At 43.1% G+C, this 20,353-nt stretch overlaps 1 protein-coding gene across 3 annotated transcripts in view; it reads left to right on the top strand.

The window, feature by feature from the left end:
• Kiaa0319 (KIAA0319 ortholog) overlaps positions 1 to 20,353 on the top strand; it is a 100,734-nt gene that overhangs the window by 20,446 nt on the left and 59,935 nt on the right. For all 3 annotated transcript variants that reach the window (XM_074082772.1, XM_074082774.1, XM_074082773.1), the window contains exon 2: positions 18,474 to 18,621. In XM_074082772.1, the coding sequence (XP_073938873.1) occupies positions 18,567 to 18,621 (55 nt within the window). In that variant the 5' untranslated portion in view covers positions 18,474 to 18,566. The remainder of the gene's footprint in view (positions 1 to 18,473; positions 18,622 to 20,353) is intronic.

Consider the following 20,353-nt stretch of genomic DNA (forward strand, 5'->3'; position numbering starts at 1 on the left):
CTTCTTCTCAAAGATAGCATGCTGTAGGCACCAACCTTGTTTGCTTTTTCTCACTTAATATTCAAAGACTTCCATAAAACATTATGTATGTGCATAGCCTTCCTTTACTTGGCTGTATCTCAATTTGTTAAACCAGCCTCCTGTCAATATATTTTTTGGTTATTTCCAGTCTTTTTTGTTTGTTTTTGGTGGGACTGGGGTTTGAACTCAGGACTTTGAGCTTGTAAAGCAGCCACTCTACTGGTTACATCACACCTCCAGTTCATTTTGGATTTTGGTCTGGTTATTTTGGAGATAGAGTCTCATGAACAATTTGCCTGGACTGGTCTTGAACCCTAATCTTCCAGATCTCAGCCTCCCAATTAGCTAGGATCACAGGCCTGAGTCACCAGGCGCCTGGCTCCAATCTTTTTTTATTGTTCACAGTGCTACAATGTACACATGACATTTCCCATGTAAAAAGAAGTTACAAAGATGTATAGTATAAATTAGTTTGTTAAAAACTCATATTAATGTAAATCTAAATATTATGTGTCACGGTTTACTTCTAATTATAGTAAACCTATCTTATTTGCAGAGTGATTACATGTAGTTTTGACCAAGCACTGTCAAAAATAATAATAAATACAAAGAAAAATTTCAAAACCAAAAAATTTTCAATTCCACACTCACATTACACAGCTCAGTTGCCATGGAGAAGCTCTCAATCAGTCCCATGTTATCATCAGTTGTATTTAAATCTTTATGTGATCTGCTGAGTGTTTCCCTGCCCCTAATTTTGTGAAAATCTGCCTCCCAAAAGGAGGCCCCCAAAGCAAAGTAAAAGTTACGGTATTCCTCCTAAGCTAAAAAGAGCACAAAATGTGGTGAATTGAAATCATGAAGTGAAATCTGAGAGGTATTGAAAGGCAGTATGTCTTTAGTGGAAGTTGGGCTGTATATGGGGAAAATGAATCAAGCATCCACAGTACAGTACTGAACTCTGCATACTGAGCAGGCAAGGCTTTTCCTCAATGGTGGTCTCCTCGGAACCACTTAACCTTGGAAACCAAGGGTCTGCTATGTTCAGGGGAGATTCATTATTCATTTATTCAGATATACATTTGTTCAATAAATATCAGCTCCTACTGTGTGTCAGCTCCAATTCTAGTTTTGGGGGATATAGTTGCAACTAGACAGAGCCCCTGTCCTTGTGACTACAATATCATGCCTGGCATGTTAGTCAGTCTTGCATTCTTATAATGACATACCTGAGGCTGGTAATTGTGTAACGCTCAGGGCTCAGGGCTCTGGAGATCCATGTTCTTGCTGCCTCCCCTGGTGATGGATGGCCACGCTGGCACGTCCTTAGAGGAGGGAGAGCATCATATGCAAGAGACAGGGACACAAATGTGTCTCCTGGCTTCTCCCTCTTCTAACAAAGCCACCGGGATTCAATTATTGAGCTCCACCTTAATGATCTTATCAAATCTAATCAATTCTCCAAAGCCCTTCCCTCTACACACCATAATCAGACTAAGTTCATACTCTCTTAATACCAATAGCACATGACTTCCAAGATTGGAAGTCATAAATTGGAGGGGGGTGGCAAACCATATACAAACCGCTGCACCTGGACACCAGGCTTTGAGATACAGTGTGATGATGATATTGTGAGGTCATGTGGCCTAGAGGACTGACAGGGAGGCACTGGCTGGTAAAAGTCTTTAAGCCGTGAGTGGTGGTACATGTCTATAATCTCAGCTATTTGGAAGGAGGAGACAGGAGGATCTTGAGTTTGAGATCAGCTGAGGCAAAGTTACAGAAACCCTGTCTCAAAAAACAAAATAAAAACAAAAGGGTTGGGGGCATGGCTCAAGTGGGTTTAATCTCCAATACCAAAAAAACAAAAACAAAACAAAGAACTGTTATTCACTCTGCTTTACCTAATTGCTTGGATTTTCTATAATAAACAACTGTTGCTATTATAAATTAGGAAAGAAAACCCAACTAACTTCTCTCTGTCTCTGTCTCTTTTTGTGTATTGGTGATAGAACCCAAGGCCTCCTGCATTCTAGGCAAGTGCTTTTCCACTCAGCCACATCTCCAGCTCCTTCTCACTCCTTTTAATGAAGGAGAAAGACAAGATGAGTAAGGCAGCACAGCAAGGTGGGAAGAACATACTCACTGGTGTTGGACTCAGTCAGGTTGGGGTCAATCCATTGACTCCTTACCCTTTCTGGGCCTCAGTTTCAGCATCAACAAAACATGGATAATATGTATTGGGGGGTTTTCAAAGGGTTAAAACTAATGCATGTAAAGTGCCTAGGATACAATGAAGTAAAGGAAGTTTTTTTAATATATAAATGTTAATTTTAATTTTACTATGAAGTTACAGTTGTCATAATCTAGCCCTGGAACATGTCCAGAGCGGAAGCAGTAACTGCAGTTTGGAGGCTGTTTGGGAAGCCCTGATAGGCTTTCTAGAAGCCCTGGCCTTTGAGCTGGGTGTTATTACAGCTCCTGGATGTTAGAGCAGGTACAGGGAGACTGGGAGAAGAAGACCTGGAACATTTGCCTCTCCTCTTTTGTCCTGTAGGATTTCAGAAATTGTGGACACTGTCCCTCCAACATTTGAACCAATCTGTGTAACATGCTCAGACTTCATCATAGTTCTAGGAGACCTGCCATGGGCATCTTGGGGTTGTTTTTATTTAGTTAACTTGCATCTATTGGTCACAGTTACTGTGACTCTTTTTTAGGACCAAAAATGAACTCAATTGCAGTGAAATGGAGAGAGAAATATGTGAAGAATACATTTCCTGCTGTTCTCCACGGGATAGTTCTGGGCAAACCTTACCAAGAACAAGGCCCTTAAGAAGCAAATAGCAGCTTCTGGCGATGTTGGATCCTGGCTGTTACATACAGGATTTTTTTTTTTTTTCATATACTCAGCCCCAGCTGAGATGAAAGCTGTCAGCAAGCTCTGAAAAACAATTTGTTTCTGAGCAGCAGAGTAATTCCATCTCTTTGAAATAAAAAGTACTAAATTCAAAAATGTAAAAATTAAAAATACATCCCCTTTTTAATGGCTTATTTTCTGGGCCTTTCCTTCACTTTTGTTCTTTCTTTCACTTGAATGATTATAGTTCCTTGTGTTCTTTCTCTTGTAAACAAATTGTTCATGGTTCTATTAAATATATTTTATAAACCAATGGGGATTCAGAAACAGATAGAATTGAAATGGTTGAATTTTTACATGTATGAGTGAAGAGTGAGTGTCAGTTCTTTCTCTCCATGGGGTTAGCAGACCTTCTCTGGGAGATGCAGCCGTAATTCTAAACTAGCCCTAGGTATGACGTTTTCTTATAGCTAGGATTGCCAGACAAAATGCTGTGTGTGACTGTTCCAAACATTGCACAACAAAAAGTTGTTTCTGGTTTTAAATTCAGTTTTTTAAGTTTTTTTATTACTGTATATTAATTATACAAAGGAATTTCATCGTGACATTTCCATACATGCATGTAATGTACTTTGGTGGAATTCACCCCCTCTATTTCTCTTTCTTGACTTCCCTTCCACTTTTAAGCCAATTTAATGGGTTTTATTATTCTGTTTTCATACATGCACATAAAGTGCTTTGGTCATAATCACACCTGCCATCACCTCTCCTTTTGCTCTGTCCCAGCCACTGGCTCCCTTCCAGAAACAGTTCCCATTTTACACTCATGTCATTCCTTTGTTTGTGTGTGGGGGGAGTGATCCTCTGTTTCTTTTTGCCAAATTTGTCCTCTCTACTTACCCCTCCCCCTGTGTTTTATGTGTAGCGTGATTCTCTTCCTGCATGTAATCCAGGCCTTTTCTTACTGCTCTCTTTTGTTATTTACTCAAAGCTCTTAATGCTGAGAAGATATAAGCCTCCAGTGACCAAATGTAATCACAGGAATATTAAATTTATTTTTTTTAAATATTAAAGACAATCACATAATCCATAAGGTACAAAAGGCTATTTGCTTTATAAAAAGTCTCTCTCTGAGCCATTTCCCCTAGTCATAACATGGTAACAGTTTCTTGTGTATTCTTCCTAAATTATTTTATGCACTTGCAAGAAAATTCATATTGTTTTCTCAGCTATGCCTTGTCCCATAAGTGGTAAGTACAGTATCCTTAGGCTCTGTGCCTATGAATTCAACCAAAAGCATTGAAAATATTTGGAAAAGATGCTGTGTCTACACTGAATGTGTGCAGACTTTTTTCTTGTCATTGTTCTTTCTCTAAACACAACATAACATCTATTGTATAGCATTTACATTGTGTTAGATATTTTAAGTAATCTAGTGATGGCTTAAACTGTACAGGACAATGTGCATACAGTACATACAAACACTATGGATTTTATATCAGGGACTCGAGTGTTCATGGGTATCGGTGTTCTCAGGGAGTTCGGGACTAATCCCCCACTGTACTTAATCCAAGCTCATGAAGATTTACACCTTTGTTTTCCTCTAATCATTTTATAGTTTTTGCTCTTAATTTCGGTTCTGAAAACTAACTAATTTGCGTTAGTTTTTGCATATGGTATCTGATGTGGGTGACATTCCCTTCTTTTGCATGTTGATATCAGATGTTCCTCTGCTGTTGAAAAGACTGTTCTTTTCCCCACTTGAACTGTTCTGGAAACTCTTTTGGAAAATCAATGCCACAATTCTCACAGTGCTTGTATGGTCTTGTTTTCATATTAAGAATTTTATCTTGGTGTTTTGTCTAAGAATGGATACAATGTAGAATTTTTTTCAAATGGCTATCTGTAGTTTCAAAACCATTTATTTAATAATCTGTCTTTTCCTCCCACTGAATTGAGATGCCATTTAAAATCACATCCTGTAGTCTGGTAAGCATTTGGATTCATTTCTATACCGTCTCGCTTTAAATGATTGTTGCTTTTCAACGTTTCACTGTGTGGTGGTACTATTTTCCCCCTCAGTTCTCTTGTCTTTCAAACATTTTTCAGAATTTTCTTGCTTAATTTGCCATGTAAAATTTTTTTCTGTTTTTGAGACAGGGTCTAGCTATGTAGCCCAGGCTGGCCTTGAACTCTTCATACCCCTGCCTCAGCCTCCTGAATGCTGGGGTTACAGGTGTGTAGCACCATGCTAGGCCCCCATGTGAACTTTAAAATCAGTTCCCCCAAATAAAAATTTTGCTAGCCTTTTTTTTTTATCAGAAATGTAGAAATTCATTTTAATTTAGGAAAAACTGACATGTTTATAATTTCAGTCTATTTTCCCAAGAACATTTATTTTTCTCCATTTATTTAAGCTTTGCTCTTTGGTAGCATTTTAGAGTTGCATAGTTTAGATATACAAATATCTTGTGAAATTCATTGTTAGCTCTTCTTTTTGGCTTTTTGCTATTGTTATATTGTCATATTCTCCTATTGGTTTGTCTGTATTGGTTTTGTTTGTTTGTTTGTTTGTTTTTTGGTGGCCTGGAGTTTCAACTCAGGAATTCATGCTTGCACAACCTAACAACACCTGCAGCCCCATCTTTTTAAGTGACATAGTTTTTCATTATATTTTGCAATTGGTTCTTAATGGTGATAATTTTAAAAGAAACCAGGTGCAACTTATATATGGTTTTCAGAATAGGAAATGCTTGTATTGCTGAGCATGGTGAGTTTATGCTGAGACAGCAACAATGTCTGCCCACCAGGATTGCCTTCTGGGTGCAGGATGGCTCTGAAAGTTTTACATCGACACAGTGGCATCCATTAAAGAGGAGTGGAGTTGAAAATCTGGCCCACAGGCCAATTGCCAAGCTGTGTGCCTCCAGAACTGTGTCCACCCCAGAGGTGCCTTTCCTTAACTTGCCTGCAGGTAACGTGACACAATGGAGGCCCAGTCTTTATCCGTGGGATTCTTGAGCAACTGTCTTTAGCTGACAACAGTGCTGCCAAGTCCAGCCCAGTGCTGAACAGCCAGTTGCTGTTTTGACATTTGGTTAAGGAGGGGTCAATGACTAATCTTTCCTTTGGTCTGCTTGCCATCTCAAACCACACTTTCCTCTCTGCCAGGAAGGGAAATTATTGGTGGCAAACTGTGTATACCACCAGGTTTTAGGGAAGAATGTTATTGTTTACGTTCTCTCCTTTACCTTATTGCAGTCAGTAGTTCTGATGGCCTCACTTATCCTGATACAGCGAAGTGTTAATCTACCTCCTGACCTTACCTGAAGTCACCTTTACTCCATTTTCTCCCTGGTCTCTTGGTCTAACTGCTCAAACTCTAGACCCTTAGAGCCCCTTCCTTCTCCCCAAGACATGGCCAGTGATAGCTGTGGACTGGGCAGCAGCCTTGCTCCTCCAGGTCAGTGACAGTGCTTTCCATGTAGTGATTTGAGCTGTTTCTCCTTCTTCTCCTCCTCCTCCTTCTTTTCTGGTGATACTGGGGTTTGTGCTCAGGGTCTCATTCTTGCTAGGCAGGTGCTCTACCACTCGAACCTTTCCACCAGCCCTTAAGTTATTTCTTGTTGAAAACTCAAAAGCAAGGTCTAGCAACTCCAGACACCCTCTGACTTTGTGGGCCCCTTGGCCTTTCCAATTGCCTTCCATCTTCCTTTGGTTATTAAGTAATTCTTGAATGACTAACTAGAGACGTCTGTCGGGGAATTTCCTACTATTTTTCCTCCCAATTGTTCTAAGTATGCTGTGGAACTTCTGGAAAGTTGTGCCGTCATAAAAGGCTGCATGTGTGAGTGGACGGAAGGGAAAAGGAGAGAACATGGGAATGAAGGCGTGAGGCCAGTGTGAACCGAACCCAAAATCTCTCTTTCCATCAGATATCAACTTAAAACTCACAGCAGGTTTCAAATATTCCTTTGAAACCCTTATGAAGGCTTTCAGAACTTTTGCTTTTCCTCCAAAATTTGTTATATATTTAAAATAATAAGTACTTGAAATCCCAGGGAGTCCGGAGAATAGACTCTAGATCTCCTAGTACTGGGCAAATCAGTTAACATTTTTGAGACTGAATTTCATTATCTTTAGGTCAGAGATAATAATATTGTCTGGGTTGTGATGGTCACACTGAGAAAAGTGCTAGGCAAAAATAAAGTACTGACATTACTTTATTTCTTTGAACCTAAGATACTAATGATTATAAAGTACACCATTATTTTAAATAACTCTAACAAAGAATAAACTCAAACCAAGACATATTGATATCTTATCATTTAGAATACTTATGGTTTGAAAAAGATTTTAGGAGGGCTTGTTTAGAAAGATTTTTTTGAATCATAAATCATCCTTTGTGCATATGTAAGAAAAAGATACAAGTAACAAAAATTAAGATAATCCTAGCCAGGCATGGTGGCATGTACCTGTAGTCCCAGATACTTGCAAGGCTGAGGCAGGAGAATCTCTTGGGCCCAAGAGTTCAAGGCAAGCCTAGGCAGTCTAGCCAGACTCCATCTCAAAAAGAAAAACAAAGGAAAAGAAAAAAAACATTGCTGCATTTTCTTACATTCTTAGTTCATTTCTGCCAAAAACCTTGTCACTTCAGTTGCTGATATGTGTGGGTTCTCCTCACAAATATTGCTTTGTGTCACTTAAAACTTTGGAGGAGGCAGTGTTTCTTAAGAGTGCTTTTTTGGGTGTGAGGGCAGAGGTGTTGGGGATCAAACCCAGGGACTTGTACATAGTAAGCACATGCTCTCTCACTGAGCTGTCCCCCAAGCCCCTTCATGTCATTTAGGGGACATTGTTCCAATCCTTACCATCAACCTCTGCATGGTTGATGTTCACTGCATAAGCCATGGTGTTTCTCTCCTGCCTGACACTTGGCCAGCTGCTATTATAAAACATCTTGACATCAGAGATAATAAAGTAAGAAAATATTTATATGTTAGAACTGAAGAAATATAGCAGTATTGTTACAGGAACCTTGAACTGAGATACAGGACACTGAGGCAATTCAGCAGGAAGCAACATTTTATTGTGCTGGCACAGACTCAGTGGACTTGTGTCCAAAGGCTGAGCCCCAAGAACAAAGGGGTCTCACCTTATACACCCTTGAAAGCAGGTTACAGAAGCAAAAAGCAAGGTCTAACCCATATATGGTTACATGCAATTCTATAGGCTACTTCACCCTAGTGCTATGTGACTTTCTCCTCCCCCCACAGTGCTATGTGACCTTCTTCACATTTAGATTCCTTAAGTTTATGTCTCTGCTATGCCATCCCTTCCCCCCTGCTACTTTATCAGAACACGTGCTTGTCTATTTCTTTTCTGTCCTCCTTCCTGCTACATTATTCCTGTTTGATGCTTGGACCCACCTAGGGTCAAAGAGCATCATCTTGATCTAGGAGTTTGTATTTCCATAGCATCATTACATGTGCAACCATTTTCCTTTCTATAGTGGCCTCCATAATGGTCCTGATGGACCGCAGTGCCATAGGAACCAGGCAGGGTAATATTAAGCATGTTCCCAGAACTAGCCCCATTGTCCCTATCAGGGTTTTGAATCTGCCTAAGGCAGAGAACCATCCTCCAAACAGGTCACTGGGATTTCATCCTCTCCAAGTCTGGACGGAGACATGGGCAAGCTTTCTCATCTTGTCTGTGATCTCTTCTATGACCTTCCCTTCATCATCAATCTGTAACCACCAGTTGCGCAGGTTAAATTTTCCACAAACTCCTTCCTTAGAGGCCAGCAAATAGTCTAAAGCCAAGTGGCTCTGATAGATGGCATGTGCATCTTAGTGCTTTGTTTTCCCAACAAATTGAGAGCCCTTGAGATTTTATTAGTTATAATTTAAGCAATACCCTGCAGCCTGATGATGCAGTTGAGCATCATCATATATATATGGGTGTGATAACCCCAAGACCCATCTTCTGCCCAAGTGGCAGGACCATAGTACTGGATGATTCACTTGGGAGCCATTCCTTGCCTTTCCAATTGCCAATTTGTAAGGCATCCCGTTTTTGTCTACTTAATCGTTCTTCATACATGGGGACTCCAAGTTTTTCACCTTGCCTGAGGGGAAGCAAGAAGAAGGATGGCCTGATTGAGCCTAGCATGCAAGACCCAAACAAGCTGATAAGTAGCACCATATAAACTTGCTTCCCACAGATCCAATACAGTCCCCTGAGCGCACGCCAATCTATGTGTGTGGTAAGATTGTTCCAAGCTTTCTGGGGATTAGGAAAGTTGGCCAGTGGGTGGGGCTGGGGTTCTGTGTGGTTTGGAGCTCCCCACCATTGTGTTTCTAGGGTAGTGCCATTGTAAAACTTCTGTCCTAAACAAGTTAAATCTCCTACCCGGTTAGAGAACTGGCCTTTTGGGTTAGAGATACAGTAATTCCCAATGATAAAAGTTTTTAGGAGCCAGACACTTTTCCTGTGGTTTGGGAGGCTGGGCTCATTAAAGGGAACCTGTGGGTCCAGCTCCCTTGCTTCCCATGGCCAGTGGTCTCCCATGTTGGTTCCTCCACAAACAGCATGAAGTAACATTCAGTGCCTGGGCTATAGACTCAGCTGATGAGAGGAACAAGGTATTGGCCTTGGTAGAGATAGAAAATTCACTCCTCATTTCCTTATAGAAGGAGTGAAAAACTTGGTATGAGGAACTCTCAAAACTTAATTTGAGGTGCATCAGAGTCCCAGGGTCAAGGCCCTTTCCATCTATCCTTATACTAATTATACGTCCCTGTTTTCAATCAGATGGCTTAAGTGTAGTGAAATTTACAGGGTAACAGGTGCCAGGGGTGCAGCCAGGGGCAGCTGTCCCCTTGTGAAGGAAGGCCGGGTGTTTTGCCCTTTGCCATGTAGCCCATGAAACACAACCCCAGTAAGGGCAGTAATAGGAGCCCAAAACATCACATGGCCAAGAGTTACCTCCCTAGCACACATATACTTATCATTTGATGTATAGGCTTCTTTCCCAAGCTAGGCCCTCACAGCCACAGCCTATACCTCCACATCTACCTTGGTCAATGGCCACACATGCATCAAAGAACAATGACACTGGTTTATCAGGACTAAACATCTGGGTGCCGCTGACAAGGTTCCCAGGGTTGCGGACACTCTGGATCTCTAACCATTGCTCCTAAGGGCGGTAGGTGGGGACCAAGCAGATATGCTGATTACTATGGGAGCACACTAAATAGGTGGTATGGCTGTGAGTGCATGACCTGATGATGGTGCCTGCACAGAAAAAGTAAGTATGGAAAAGCAAAGTCCAAGTGACAACACTTCCTGCCTGAGTAGTATGCATACATAGGTCACAGGATGAGGACTCTGGGACCATGAAGGGAAACCAGATCAGTAACAATAAACAGTAGCTATGCATCCTGCCCAAATGAGGTAGAAGAGAGCTAATAAAAACTTTTCACCATGGGTCCAGTCAGTGGGGGTGCTTTCCACCCATCCTATGGTGAAGATTAGAGTGAGAACTACAGCAACAGATACAGACAGAGGGTGACAATACATTACAGTAAAATAACTGACATAGAAAACAGTTTATTTATCTGCGTAGACTAGTCAGGTTCCAGAGTGACTAGGGCAGAGCTGTCGTCCCGTCATCCATGGTCCCCTGTTGTTTCCCAGGAAGCAGAGTGCTGCCGAACAAGGGCGCTGATGTTCCAGAGGGTGATCTTACATGATGAAGCCAGATCAGGGATGCACTCTTCCTCAAAAGAAGCTGGCTTGACTCTGCTGTGGTGGATCTAAGGAGCAATCTCTGTTACTTTAACTGTGATGGGGTAGACAAAATAAAAACAAAAGGGCCTTTCCAATGAGGCTTTAATGGTTGGGCATTCCATTCCTTTACCCAGACAGCATCCCCTGGCCTGTAAGGGTGTGTGGGAGTTGTTAAGCTGACAGGACGTCTCTCCCGGACCCAGTCATTAATCTATGAGAAAGTCAACCTGAGGGCCTGCATCTGCTGCCTCAAGGTGAGGTCACCTATTTCCTTAAGTCCCTCCTTAAACACAACAAGGGGATTGGACTATGAGCACATGATAAAAGCGAGAGCACACAAGGGAGGGGTGAGGATAAGTAAGACACCTAAAAAACTAGCTAGCATTTGTTGCCCTTAATGCAGAGAAACTAAAGCAGATACCTTAAAGCAACTGAGGCCAATAGGAAAAGGGGACCAGGAACTAGAGAAAAGGTTAGATCAAAAAGAATTAACCTAAAAGGTAACACCCACGCACAGGAAATCAATGTGAGTCAATGCCCTGTATAGCTATCCTTATCTCAACCAGCAAAAACCCTTGTTCCTTCCTATTATTGCTTATACTCTCTCTACAACAAAATTAGAGATAAGGGCAAAATAGTTTCTGCTGGGTATTGAGGGGGGGGGAGCGGGAGGGGGTGGAGTGGGTGGTAAGGGAGGGGGTGGGGGCAGGGGGGAGAAATGAACCAAGCCTTGTATGCACATATGAATAATAAAAGAAAAATGAAAAAAAAAAAAGTCCCTCCTTATGCCCCTGATTAAGGGAGATGGGCACCCATACAGGACTTCAAAGGGTGAGAGCCTGTTCGCCTTGTAGACCTAATCCTTAGTAATGCTATGGGCAGTAATTGATCCCACTGCAGATGGGTCTCCTGACACAGTTTTCCTAACTGTAATTTAGGGTTCTATTCATGTGTTCCACTTTTCCTGAACTCTGGGGATAGTAGTCCGTATGTAACTTCCAGGTGATTCCTAGGCCCTTAGCCATTATCTGTACCACCTCTGCCACAAAGTCTGGCCCAATCTAATAGACACAGGTATTCCAAACCAAGGGCTAATTTCCTTTAGCAGACATGTGGCCGCCTCCCGGACCTTTTCAGTCTGAGTGGGGAAGGCTTCCACCCATCCTGAGAAGGTGCAGACAAATACAAACAGATATTTACATCCTCGAGCTCATGGCATTTCAGTGAAGTCCATGATCAAGTTTTCAAAAGGAGTTCCACCAACACTCTGCACCTGAGGAGGCGCTCTTGGCCCTTGTCTAGAGTTATTTTTGGCACATAGGCTACACCTCTCACATACTGCCTTACTTATGCTGGAGAGCTTGGAGACATAAAAATTCTGGGCCAGGGTAGTCTCCAGGGCTGTTTGCCCTGAATGAGAGCCTTCGTGGAACTGCTTGACAAATGTAGGGGCCAGCAACTCAGGTATGGCAATGCAGCCATCAGCAAACTTCCACCATCCATCTGGTAGAAAATTTCCCTCCTCAGTCTTAAACCAAGCCTGTTCTTGTGGTGTGTACTGTGAGTCCCTTTTATCTAAGGGGCATGGGAACAAGGCAGCTGTCAGAAAAGTTGGGGCTGGTTCCCTTGTGAGGGCTACTTGTTTGGCCTCTTTGTCAGCTTTCCAGTTTCCCTGGGAAATTGTATCTCCCTTCTGGTGTTCTTGGCAGTTTATAACTGCCACCCTTTTAGGGGCCCACACAGTGTCTAGCAGTTCAAGGATTTCCTGCCCATACTTGATACTTTTTCCTCCTAAGTTAATGAGTCCCCTCTTTTTATATAAGGCCCCATGGACATGAATGGTTGTGAAGGCATATTAGAGTCAGTGTAGATGTTTCCTCATACCCTTGCAGTGCTCTGGAGTGCCCATGTGAGGGTGACAAGTTCAGCGTTTTGTTCAGAAGTCCCAACTGGCAGCAGGTGAGCCTCAATAACTGAGTTCAAAGTCACCACCGCATACCTGGCAAAGCATGTGCCATCCCAGACAAAGCTGCTGCCATTTGTGAAATATTCAATACCTGGATTTGCCAATAGGCTGATTGGTTAGATCTGGCTGACTTGAGAAAACCTCGTCCATAACCACTAGGTAGTCATGCTCTGGGGGGTCCAAATCAACTGGCAGTAGGGTGGCCAGGTTTAGAGACTTAACAATGTCCAGCTGGATGTGTGGGTTTTCACATAGCATACTCTGGTATTTGACTATCTGAGAGTTAGTCATCCAATAATTTCCCTTATACTCCATGAGTGTCAGGACAGAGTGGGGAACCCAGACAGTGAGTTCTTGCCCGAGGGTGAGCTTGTCTGCTTCTATCACCAGGGCAACAGTGGCTGCTAGGTCATGCAGGCAAGGTGGTCAGCCTCAGGAAATGCCATCAAGTTGTTTTGAGAAGTAAGCCACCAGATGGGGCCAGGAGCCCAATAACTGAGTCAGGACCCCAATTTTTTTTCCTTTTTGCTCATGAACATCAGGAAAAAGGGTTTCATCACATCTGGCAGTCCTAGAGCAGAGGCATTTGTGAGTGCCTTCTTGATTTCTTTAAAGGCTTTCTCTTGCTCTTTCCCCTACTAAAGGCTCCTGTTCTCCCCACTTTGTGGCTTCATAGAGGGGTTTAGCCAAGAAGGAGTAGTTAGGGATCGAGATTCAGCAGAAACCTGCAGCTCCCAAAAACTCTCTAATTTGCTGGTGAGTCTTGGGGGCTGGGATGGAACATACAGCCTGTTTTCTCTCAGAGCCAAGCCTGCATTGCCCCTGGAACAGGTAAAAGCTGAGGCATTTGACAGCATTTTGGAAAATCTGGGCCTTTTTCCTAGAGACTTCTTATTCTGCTTTCCATAAAAGACAAAGGAGAAGGTGCATCCCTTCCAAACAGTCTTCCCAAGTTGGTCCAGCCAGCAGAAGGTCATCTACATACTGGAGGAGTATGAACCCATGCTGGTCAGCTGAGAAGGCTTTTAGGACAGATGCCAAAGCAGTTCCAAAAATGGTGGGTGAATTTTTGAAACCGCATGGCAATAGAGTCCAAATTAGTTGCCCCTTTTCTCCAGTATTGGAATATTTCCATTGGAAGGCAAAAATAGGCTGGCTCTGTGGACCCAGATGGATGCAGAAGAATGCATCTTTAAGATCTAGGCAGGTAAAAAACTTTACCTCAGCTGGGACAAAGCCTAAAAGCATGTATGAATTTGGGACTATGGGGTGCAAAATGACAATTGCTGAATTACTGCCTGGAGGTCGTGAACTGGCCCGAAATCCTCAGTCCCTGCTTTCTGGACTGGTAATAAGGAGGTGTTCCAGGATGACTGACAAGGTCAGAGGATCCCATATTTTAAGAGTCTGTCAAAGACTCTTTTGAATTCTGACTGGGGTCTTGTGAAGTACTGTTTTTGGCTGATGGGGAAGACTCCTGGCTTTAGTTCCACCATTACTGGGGGCACATTTTGAGCCAGACCCTGGGTGTTATCTTCTGCCCATATACCTGGAATCTTGAGGGGAAGCTCAGGAATCTCAGGAGGCCTTCCCTCAGCGGCACAGAGCCACCATTCCTATTCTTGTGTGACCATGAGGATTAGAGTCTTTGCCTCAGGTCCTCTCAACTTTCAGGCTGCTGTGCCATCCAAATCAAAAGTTATCTGTGCCCTCACATAACAAGTCCATGCCCAGCAGGCCCACAGTGCTATCAAGGAGCTAGAGAAGTTCATGCCTTACCTCATGACTCCCAAGATTGCATCATCTAGCTATTAAGAAGGGTCAGCAGACCCAGTCCCATGTAGCCTGATAATAGTTGTATGCCTTTTGGAAAGAGGACCCACAGGTTGGGTCACAACTGAATGTTCTGTGCCTGTGTCCACCTTGAGATCAACAGGATGGCCCCCTATTATAATTTGGACCATGGGCTCCTGGGAACCCAGTAGAATGGAGCCTGGTTTGTCTTATTCCTCCTCATAGCCTTCCAGGCCTGCCAGATTGACAATGTTTTCCTCCCAGGGGCTGTCTCCTCTGAAGGTACGCTGATATGCCTCTGGTCATGGGGGGCCTTTTGGGAGCCCCTGGTGCATTGGGAACATCCATTCTTCCAGTGCCCTTCCTGATGACAGTGTGTGTATTGATTTTGCCCTAGTTCCTCCCTAGGGCAGGGTGTCTTGGGGGCATTTGTTATCATCCTCAGGGATTGCCTCTACCTGGACTAGCTCACTGGGGCCCAGACTGTCCAGCAAGAGCTGCTGCAAGGAGGTCCACTTTCCTTTTCATCTTCCTCCTTTCTTTTTCATTAGCCTCCTGCCTAGTCTCCTGATCTAAATTGACAAAAACCTTTGTGGCTATCTCCAGAAGCTGGCTGGTGTTCATTCCAGCAAATCCCTCCAGTTTCTGTAATTTTCACCTATGTCACCCTGGACTGACCAACAAAAGTAGTATTGATCATCTGCTGACTTTCAGTGGCTTCTGGGTCAAAGGGGGTGTATAAATGGAAGGTCTCACACAAACGCTCATAGAACTGGCTGGGACTCTCATCTGGCCCTTGGAGGACTTCTGATGTTTTGCTCATGTTCCCAGCTTTTCCCCCTCCTTCCTTCATGCCTCCCAATACTGGTTCCTGATACTGCTCAAGTCACTGGTTATCTCAGTTATTACTGGGGTCCCAATGGGGTTCTTCCTCAGGGAAATGGGCCTGAGCATATGCTTGGGCATTTAGGGTGCCCTCAGGGGCGTGATCTTCTAACCACTTTAGACTGGCCAATATTATATGGCACTGCTCTTCAGTATCAAATGGAGTCAGAGGAAGCTGTCAACAGTCTGTCCAGGTGGATTTGTGAGTCTGGATAAGAGACTGCATCAAATCAATCAGAGCCTGAAGACTTTCTGTGAAAGAGAGTATGATGTTTCCAGTTGAGGAGATTGGTGGTGGTAAAGGGCTGGTAGACAAATGTTTGTCCTCCTCCTTGTATGTGGCCTTCCTGATCATGATACATCAGTCTCTGGGCTTCCCTCAAGGGCATCTGCAGGGCAGTGGGAGTCTGAGGAGATGACAGGTCCTCACAGAGACTGGATAGATGTTCCTGATTGAGTAGGGAATGTTGGGTGAATGCTGGTGGACTTGGAGTGAGTATGGAGTCCCTAGGACTCAGGGAGTCAGGGGAGTCAAGGCCCCAGAGGCTTCTGAACCAGATTTTACAGGTGTGACTGTCCCTCAAGCTTCCCCATCCAATGTCAGAGGCTGGGGTGCAGAGCTGGGCACTGGTGGCAGAGGTTGATAAAGTGGCACCTCCTCAGGCTCCCTGGCTAGTACAGGCTCCTTTCTCTCTACACTTGGAAGTTGTGGCCTCCATAGCTACCATAATTCCACAGGTCTCTTCCAGGCAAGGCCTTAGCCATGTGGGCTGATTGCTGACAGCATCCTGCCAGCAATCAACATAGGGAAATTTTTCTGGGTGTCCAGGCCTTCCTACAATTACCCTACAGACTTCATTAGCCACAGTTTTATACAGTGACTCTTCTGAAGGCCCCCCTACACCAAGAATGGGCCAATCTACTTCACAAGGGGCCTTAAGCTTGTTAGGAGTTAACTACATAGTCTCCATTAAATCCCTTTCTAAAGTTTTTAACCATACACTCCATGGGAGTGTTTTTACTCTGATTTCCACCTATTTCCTCCCAAGACACAGAGGGGAAGGGGTTTTGGAGGAGGGGTAAAGGAGGGGCCCTCTTCTCCAACACACAAGGGAGAACAATACACGCCACTTATCAGTGACCTGGTGACTTATCAGTTCCTGGTTGCTCAACCAGGAACTGTGCATACACAAGCCCTCACTTGCTTCGTACATCTCTGGCTGCTCCCCTCATGGGATTTAGGATTTTCTTGGCCATAGTGAATCTGTATAAACCCCAGACTGGAGGCCCTGTTAGGACTCACCCTTGACCATATGAGTTTGCCACAGATCTGGGGATTGGGACTCTGCACTTACTTCATAGCTGGGCTGTGTCTCAGGCTTGCACTTTCACACAATCTCACACAGCACAGTACTTCAGGCCTGCTCCCTGAACCTGAGAGACATGGTTTTACCCCAAAAGGTGGTTACTAGAATGTCTCACTGGGAATTGATCAGACTCCCTTTCTGCTTCCTGAGGCAGGCCTGAATTTGAACCCAGGTTCTTATCAGTCTTGATGGGTGGTGCTCCCTTCATTGGTTCCTGCACCTCACTGGGTTCTGTTGCGCATCTGTGGTCCTCACCTCCATTTGTCGGGAGGATGAGTCCCTCCTCCAGATCAAGCTGTCTGGCACCTGGCAGGATCACTTCTTCTGGTGGCCTGGGGACACACCCCGGTGTCAAGGGAGGTGAAAAACCACCATTTCTACAATCCCAGACAATTCCCCAAGAAATGTTATGGGAACCTGGAACTGAGATATGGGACACTGAGGTAATTCATCAGGAAGAAATATTTTATTGTGCTGGCACAGACTCAGCGGACTCGTGTCCAAAGGCTGAGCTCTGAGAACAAAGGGTCTCACCTTATATACCCTTGCAAACAGGTTACAGAAACAAAAGCAAGGTCTAACCCATATATGGTTACGTGCAATTCTATAGGCTACCTCACCTAGTGCTTTGTGACTTTCTCCCCCTGCCCCAACAGTGCTATGTGACCTTCTTCACATTTGGATTCCTTAAGTTTTATCTCTCTGCTATGCCATCTCTTTATCAGTACACATGCTTGTCTATTTCTTTTCTGGTCCTCCTCCCTGCTACAGTATGATTTATACCATCATTTCATGGGGTTGGGCTTTGAAAGATTGAATATACAAATGGACAATGTCCAGATTATATGTAAGTCTGGACTATATGTCCAGACTTTTTTTTTTTTTTTTTTTTTGCAGTACTGGGGCTTGAATTCAGGGCCTTCACCATGAACCACTCTGCCAGCCCTTTTTGCAAAGGGTTTTTTGAGATAGGGTCTCTCAAATTATTCACCCAGTCTGGCTTAAAAACATGATCTTCCTGATCTCTGCCTCTGAGTGGCTAGTATTACAGGTGTGCATCACCAGCGCCTGGCAAAAAATAAAACTTTTGACCCACAATCTGCCACAGACTGCCCAGAAACTCAACCCCTTATCTACAATAAGCAACCCAGGCAGCCAGCCTGCTGTAGGTAAGACTTGCAAGAAGCTGGATTGCAATCTGTAGCAACTTAGGGAGCTAAACAATAACTTCTGCAACAGTCAGCCCCAAATGATCAAGATTTACTTAGTAATAGCTTCACTAACTTTTATCTCCTCTTCCAAATTAGGACAAACCAGAGAAAGCCAAATATGCTTCTCTAACCAATCACAGGACACCCCAGTTCTTGTTAGCCGAGTCAGCTTCCCAGGTCAGCAGCCTCCACTAAGTGCACACTGGAAGCCTTTCCTTTTTTCCACTAAGAAGCCTTCCACTCTTCTGCCTGCCTTTGATCTCTGCCAAAACCAAGTGATGGCGACTCCTTTACTATAACACACTCTGAAAAAACAATCATGCTTTTCTCACATGGTTGGTCTTTATTCCCATAGCTTGTAAGAGGACCCAGCATAAAACCTTTACTTCTGATTGTGAACTGTACTTGTTATTTGATGAAACTGCTGTGGATGGATAGTTGCTTGTCCCATGGCTCTGAGGCAAACAAGACAGCCTTTCCATGGATGAAAATAAATGACCAAAATAAATTTGTATGTTTCCACATTTACCTACCCTTTTCTTTCTTCCTGTCTCTTGTCTATTTTTCCTTTCAAGTCCTAGAGGCCACATCTGGCTCCTAAAAACATCAAACGGGGCCTGTGCCAAATTGTTGCCTCAGAAGCCTGCCATCACCCTGGGTGAGGCAGAATGGCTCCCCCAACAAGTGCGTTGTCTTCATGGCTGCTGCTGGTGACCATTGCAGGTAGGAGACCATTACCCTGCTGACACTCATGTCAAACTTGAGGTTCTCATCTGGCTCAGTCGACTCAGATTACTATGAAATGATGGGGCTGTCTTTGTTTTCTAATACAATTGTTTGTTTTTTCATTTAAATGGCAGACTTCATGCATGAGTGGTTTTCTGTAAAGTGTAATTTAAATTTTTTGTTATCATGATTATTTTGTGGAAAAATAAAATCACATTTCATATATCCAAGAGGAAAAATATACTTGTATATTTAAGAGAATTGCATAGGAGATCTTTCTGAAAAAAAGAGTTTGTCACATGTAGTACAGCCATAACAAGACTGACCAGAGGGGAGAGACAGAGAGAGAGAGAGAGAGAGAGAGAGAACCTTGTTCTCCTGCGTAGATTCTAGCTCAGGCATTTGGGTTTTTAGCAAGCACCTGCAGGTGACTTGGAAGCCCCTCAAGTTCTGGAAGCACTGTTTTAGATGACTCCAGGGCCACTGGAGAAAGTTCTGCCATTGGAAAGCATGGTTGTGCCCTGAGGATTCCTCACCCACCACATCCAGCCATTATTGCTGCTTAGTGTGCAAGGAAAAATGCCCTTTATTTCATGTTGAATGTATTCTCTACTCTGAAAACTACTGTTGTTAATGTTTTAGATTATGTCATTAATGTTTAGCCGTTTAATCAAATCCCCACTTTTTCATTCCTTTTTGTTGTCTTTTCCTTGTTTAGATATCCATATATCTAAAGAGCCACCATTTAAGCAGTTTTTTTTTGCAAAACAAAGGGATGGCCTATCTTGGGAGGGATACTGAGGACTCTACATCCAGGTAGACTGAAAACCGCTTTAAGCTTCATGGAGCAATCCCTGCTCTGGGATCATAGCCATTTTTCTACTCAATGGTTCCAGTGACACAATTGTAAAACTTGGCTCTTGAGCTTTCTGGTAGCAAAGGTCAGAACTGAAATATGATTTTTTTCTGAGTCACTTTGTCCAAAAGGAGGTGATCCAACTGTTGTTCGAGGTAGCCAGGGCATATGTTCATATTTAGGTCTGGAAGAAATTTTTAGCTTGGGCTTTCATTTAAAGGTAACTCAAATATATAGTCAGCTCGCTAAAGATATACAATGTTTTTGAGAGTAGAGTTGGAGATTACCTATCTCCCCACTCTCCGTTCATCATCTCTTGATCTTGACAAGAAATGCTATTTTGATATGTCCACCTGGAGGGAATTCTTATTTTCTCCATATCTGAGATTAAGCTGTCCTCTAGAAAATAAAACTAAAAATATTCAGATGATTTAAAAAAAATAGATTTGTATTTGAGAAAATGCTATTTTACTCATTGGAAAAGGTGCATGTCTGGTATATCTAATTCCCATTAACTTGGATGAAATAGTCTTTCCATAGAGTCAATGTTCGACATTGTGTTATTTAAAATTTTATCTATTGCAATGATGGTGTGTACAGGTAAACATAAAGATGATTCTTATGCTGTATATAGCCATTTTCCCATATTTCCAGTTAAAAACAATCTGTGATAATCCTTCATATGAAAAAAATAACATTTGTTAAGAGAACTATCAGTGATGAGTCCTAGCTAGAAAGGAATTCTCTCACCATTCTGAGGCCTGCAGCAAAACTTTCATACAATGCTTCTCAAATTAGATGTGGCCAGGGACCAGTTTGTTTTTGTGTAAATATGTTACAGATTCTTTTTGTTAAATACTAAGCAAAACAAAC

The sequence above is a fragment of the Castor canadensis genome, chromosome 8 (assembly GCF_047511655.1).
Source record: "Castor canadensis chromosome 8, mCasCan1.hap1v2, whole genome shotgun sequence".
NCBI classification, from domain to species: domain Eukaryota; kingdom Metazoa; phylum Chordata; class Mammalia; order Rodentia; family Castoridae; genus Castor; species Castor canadensis.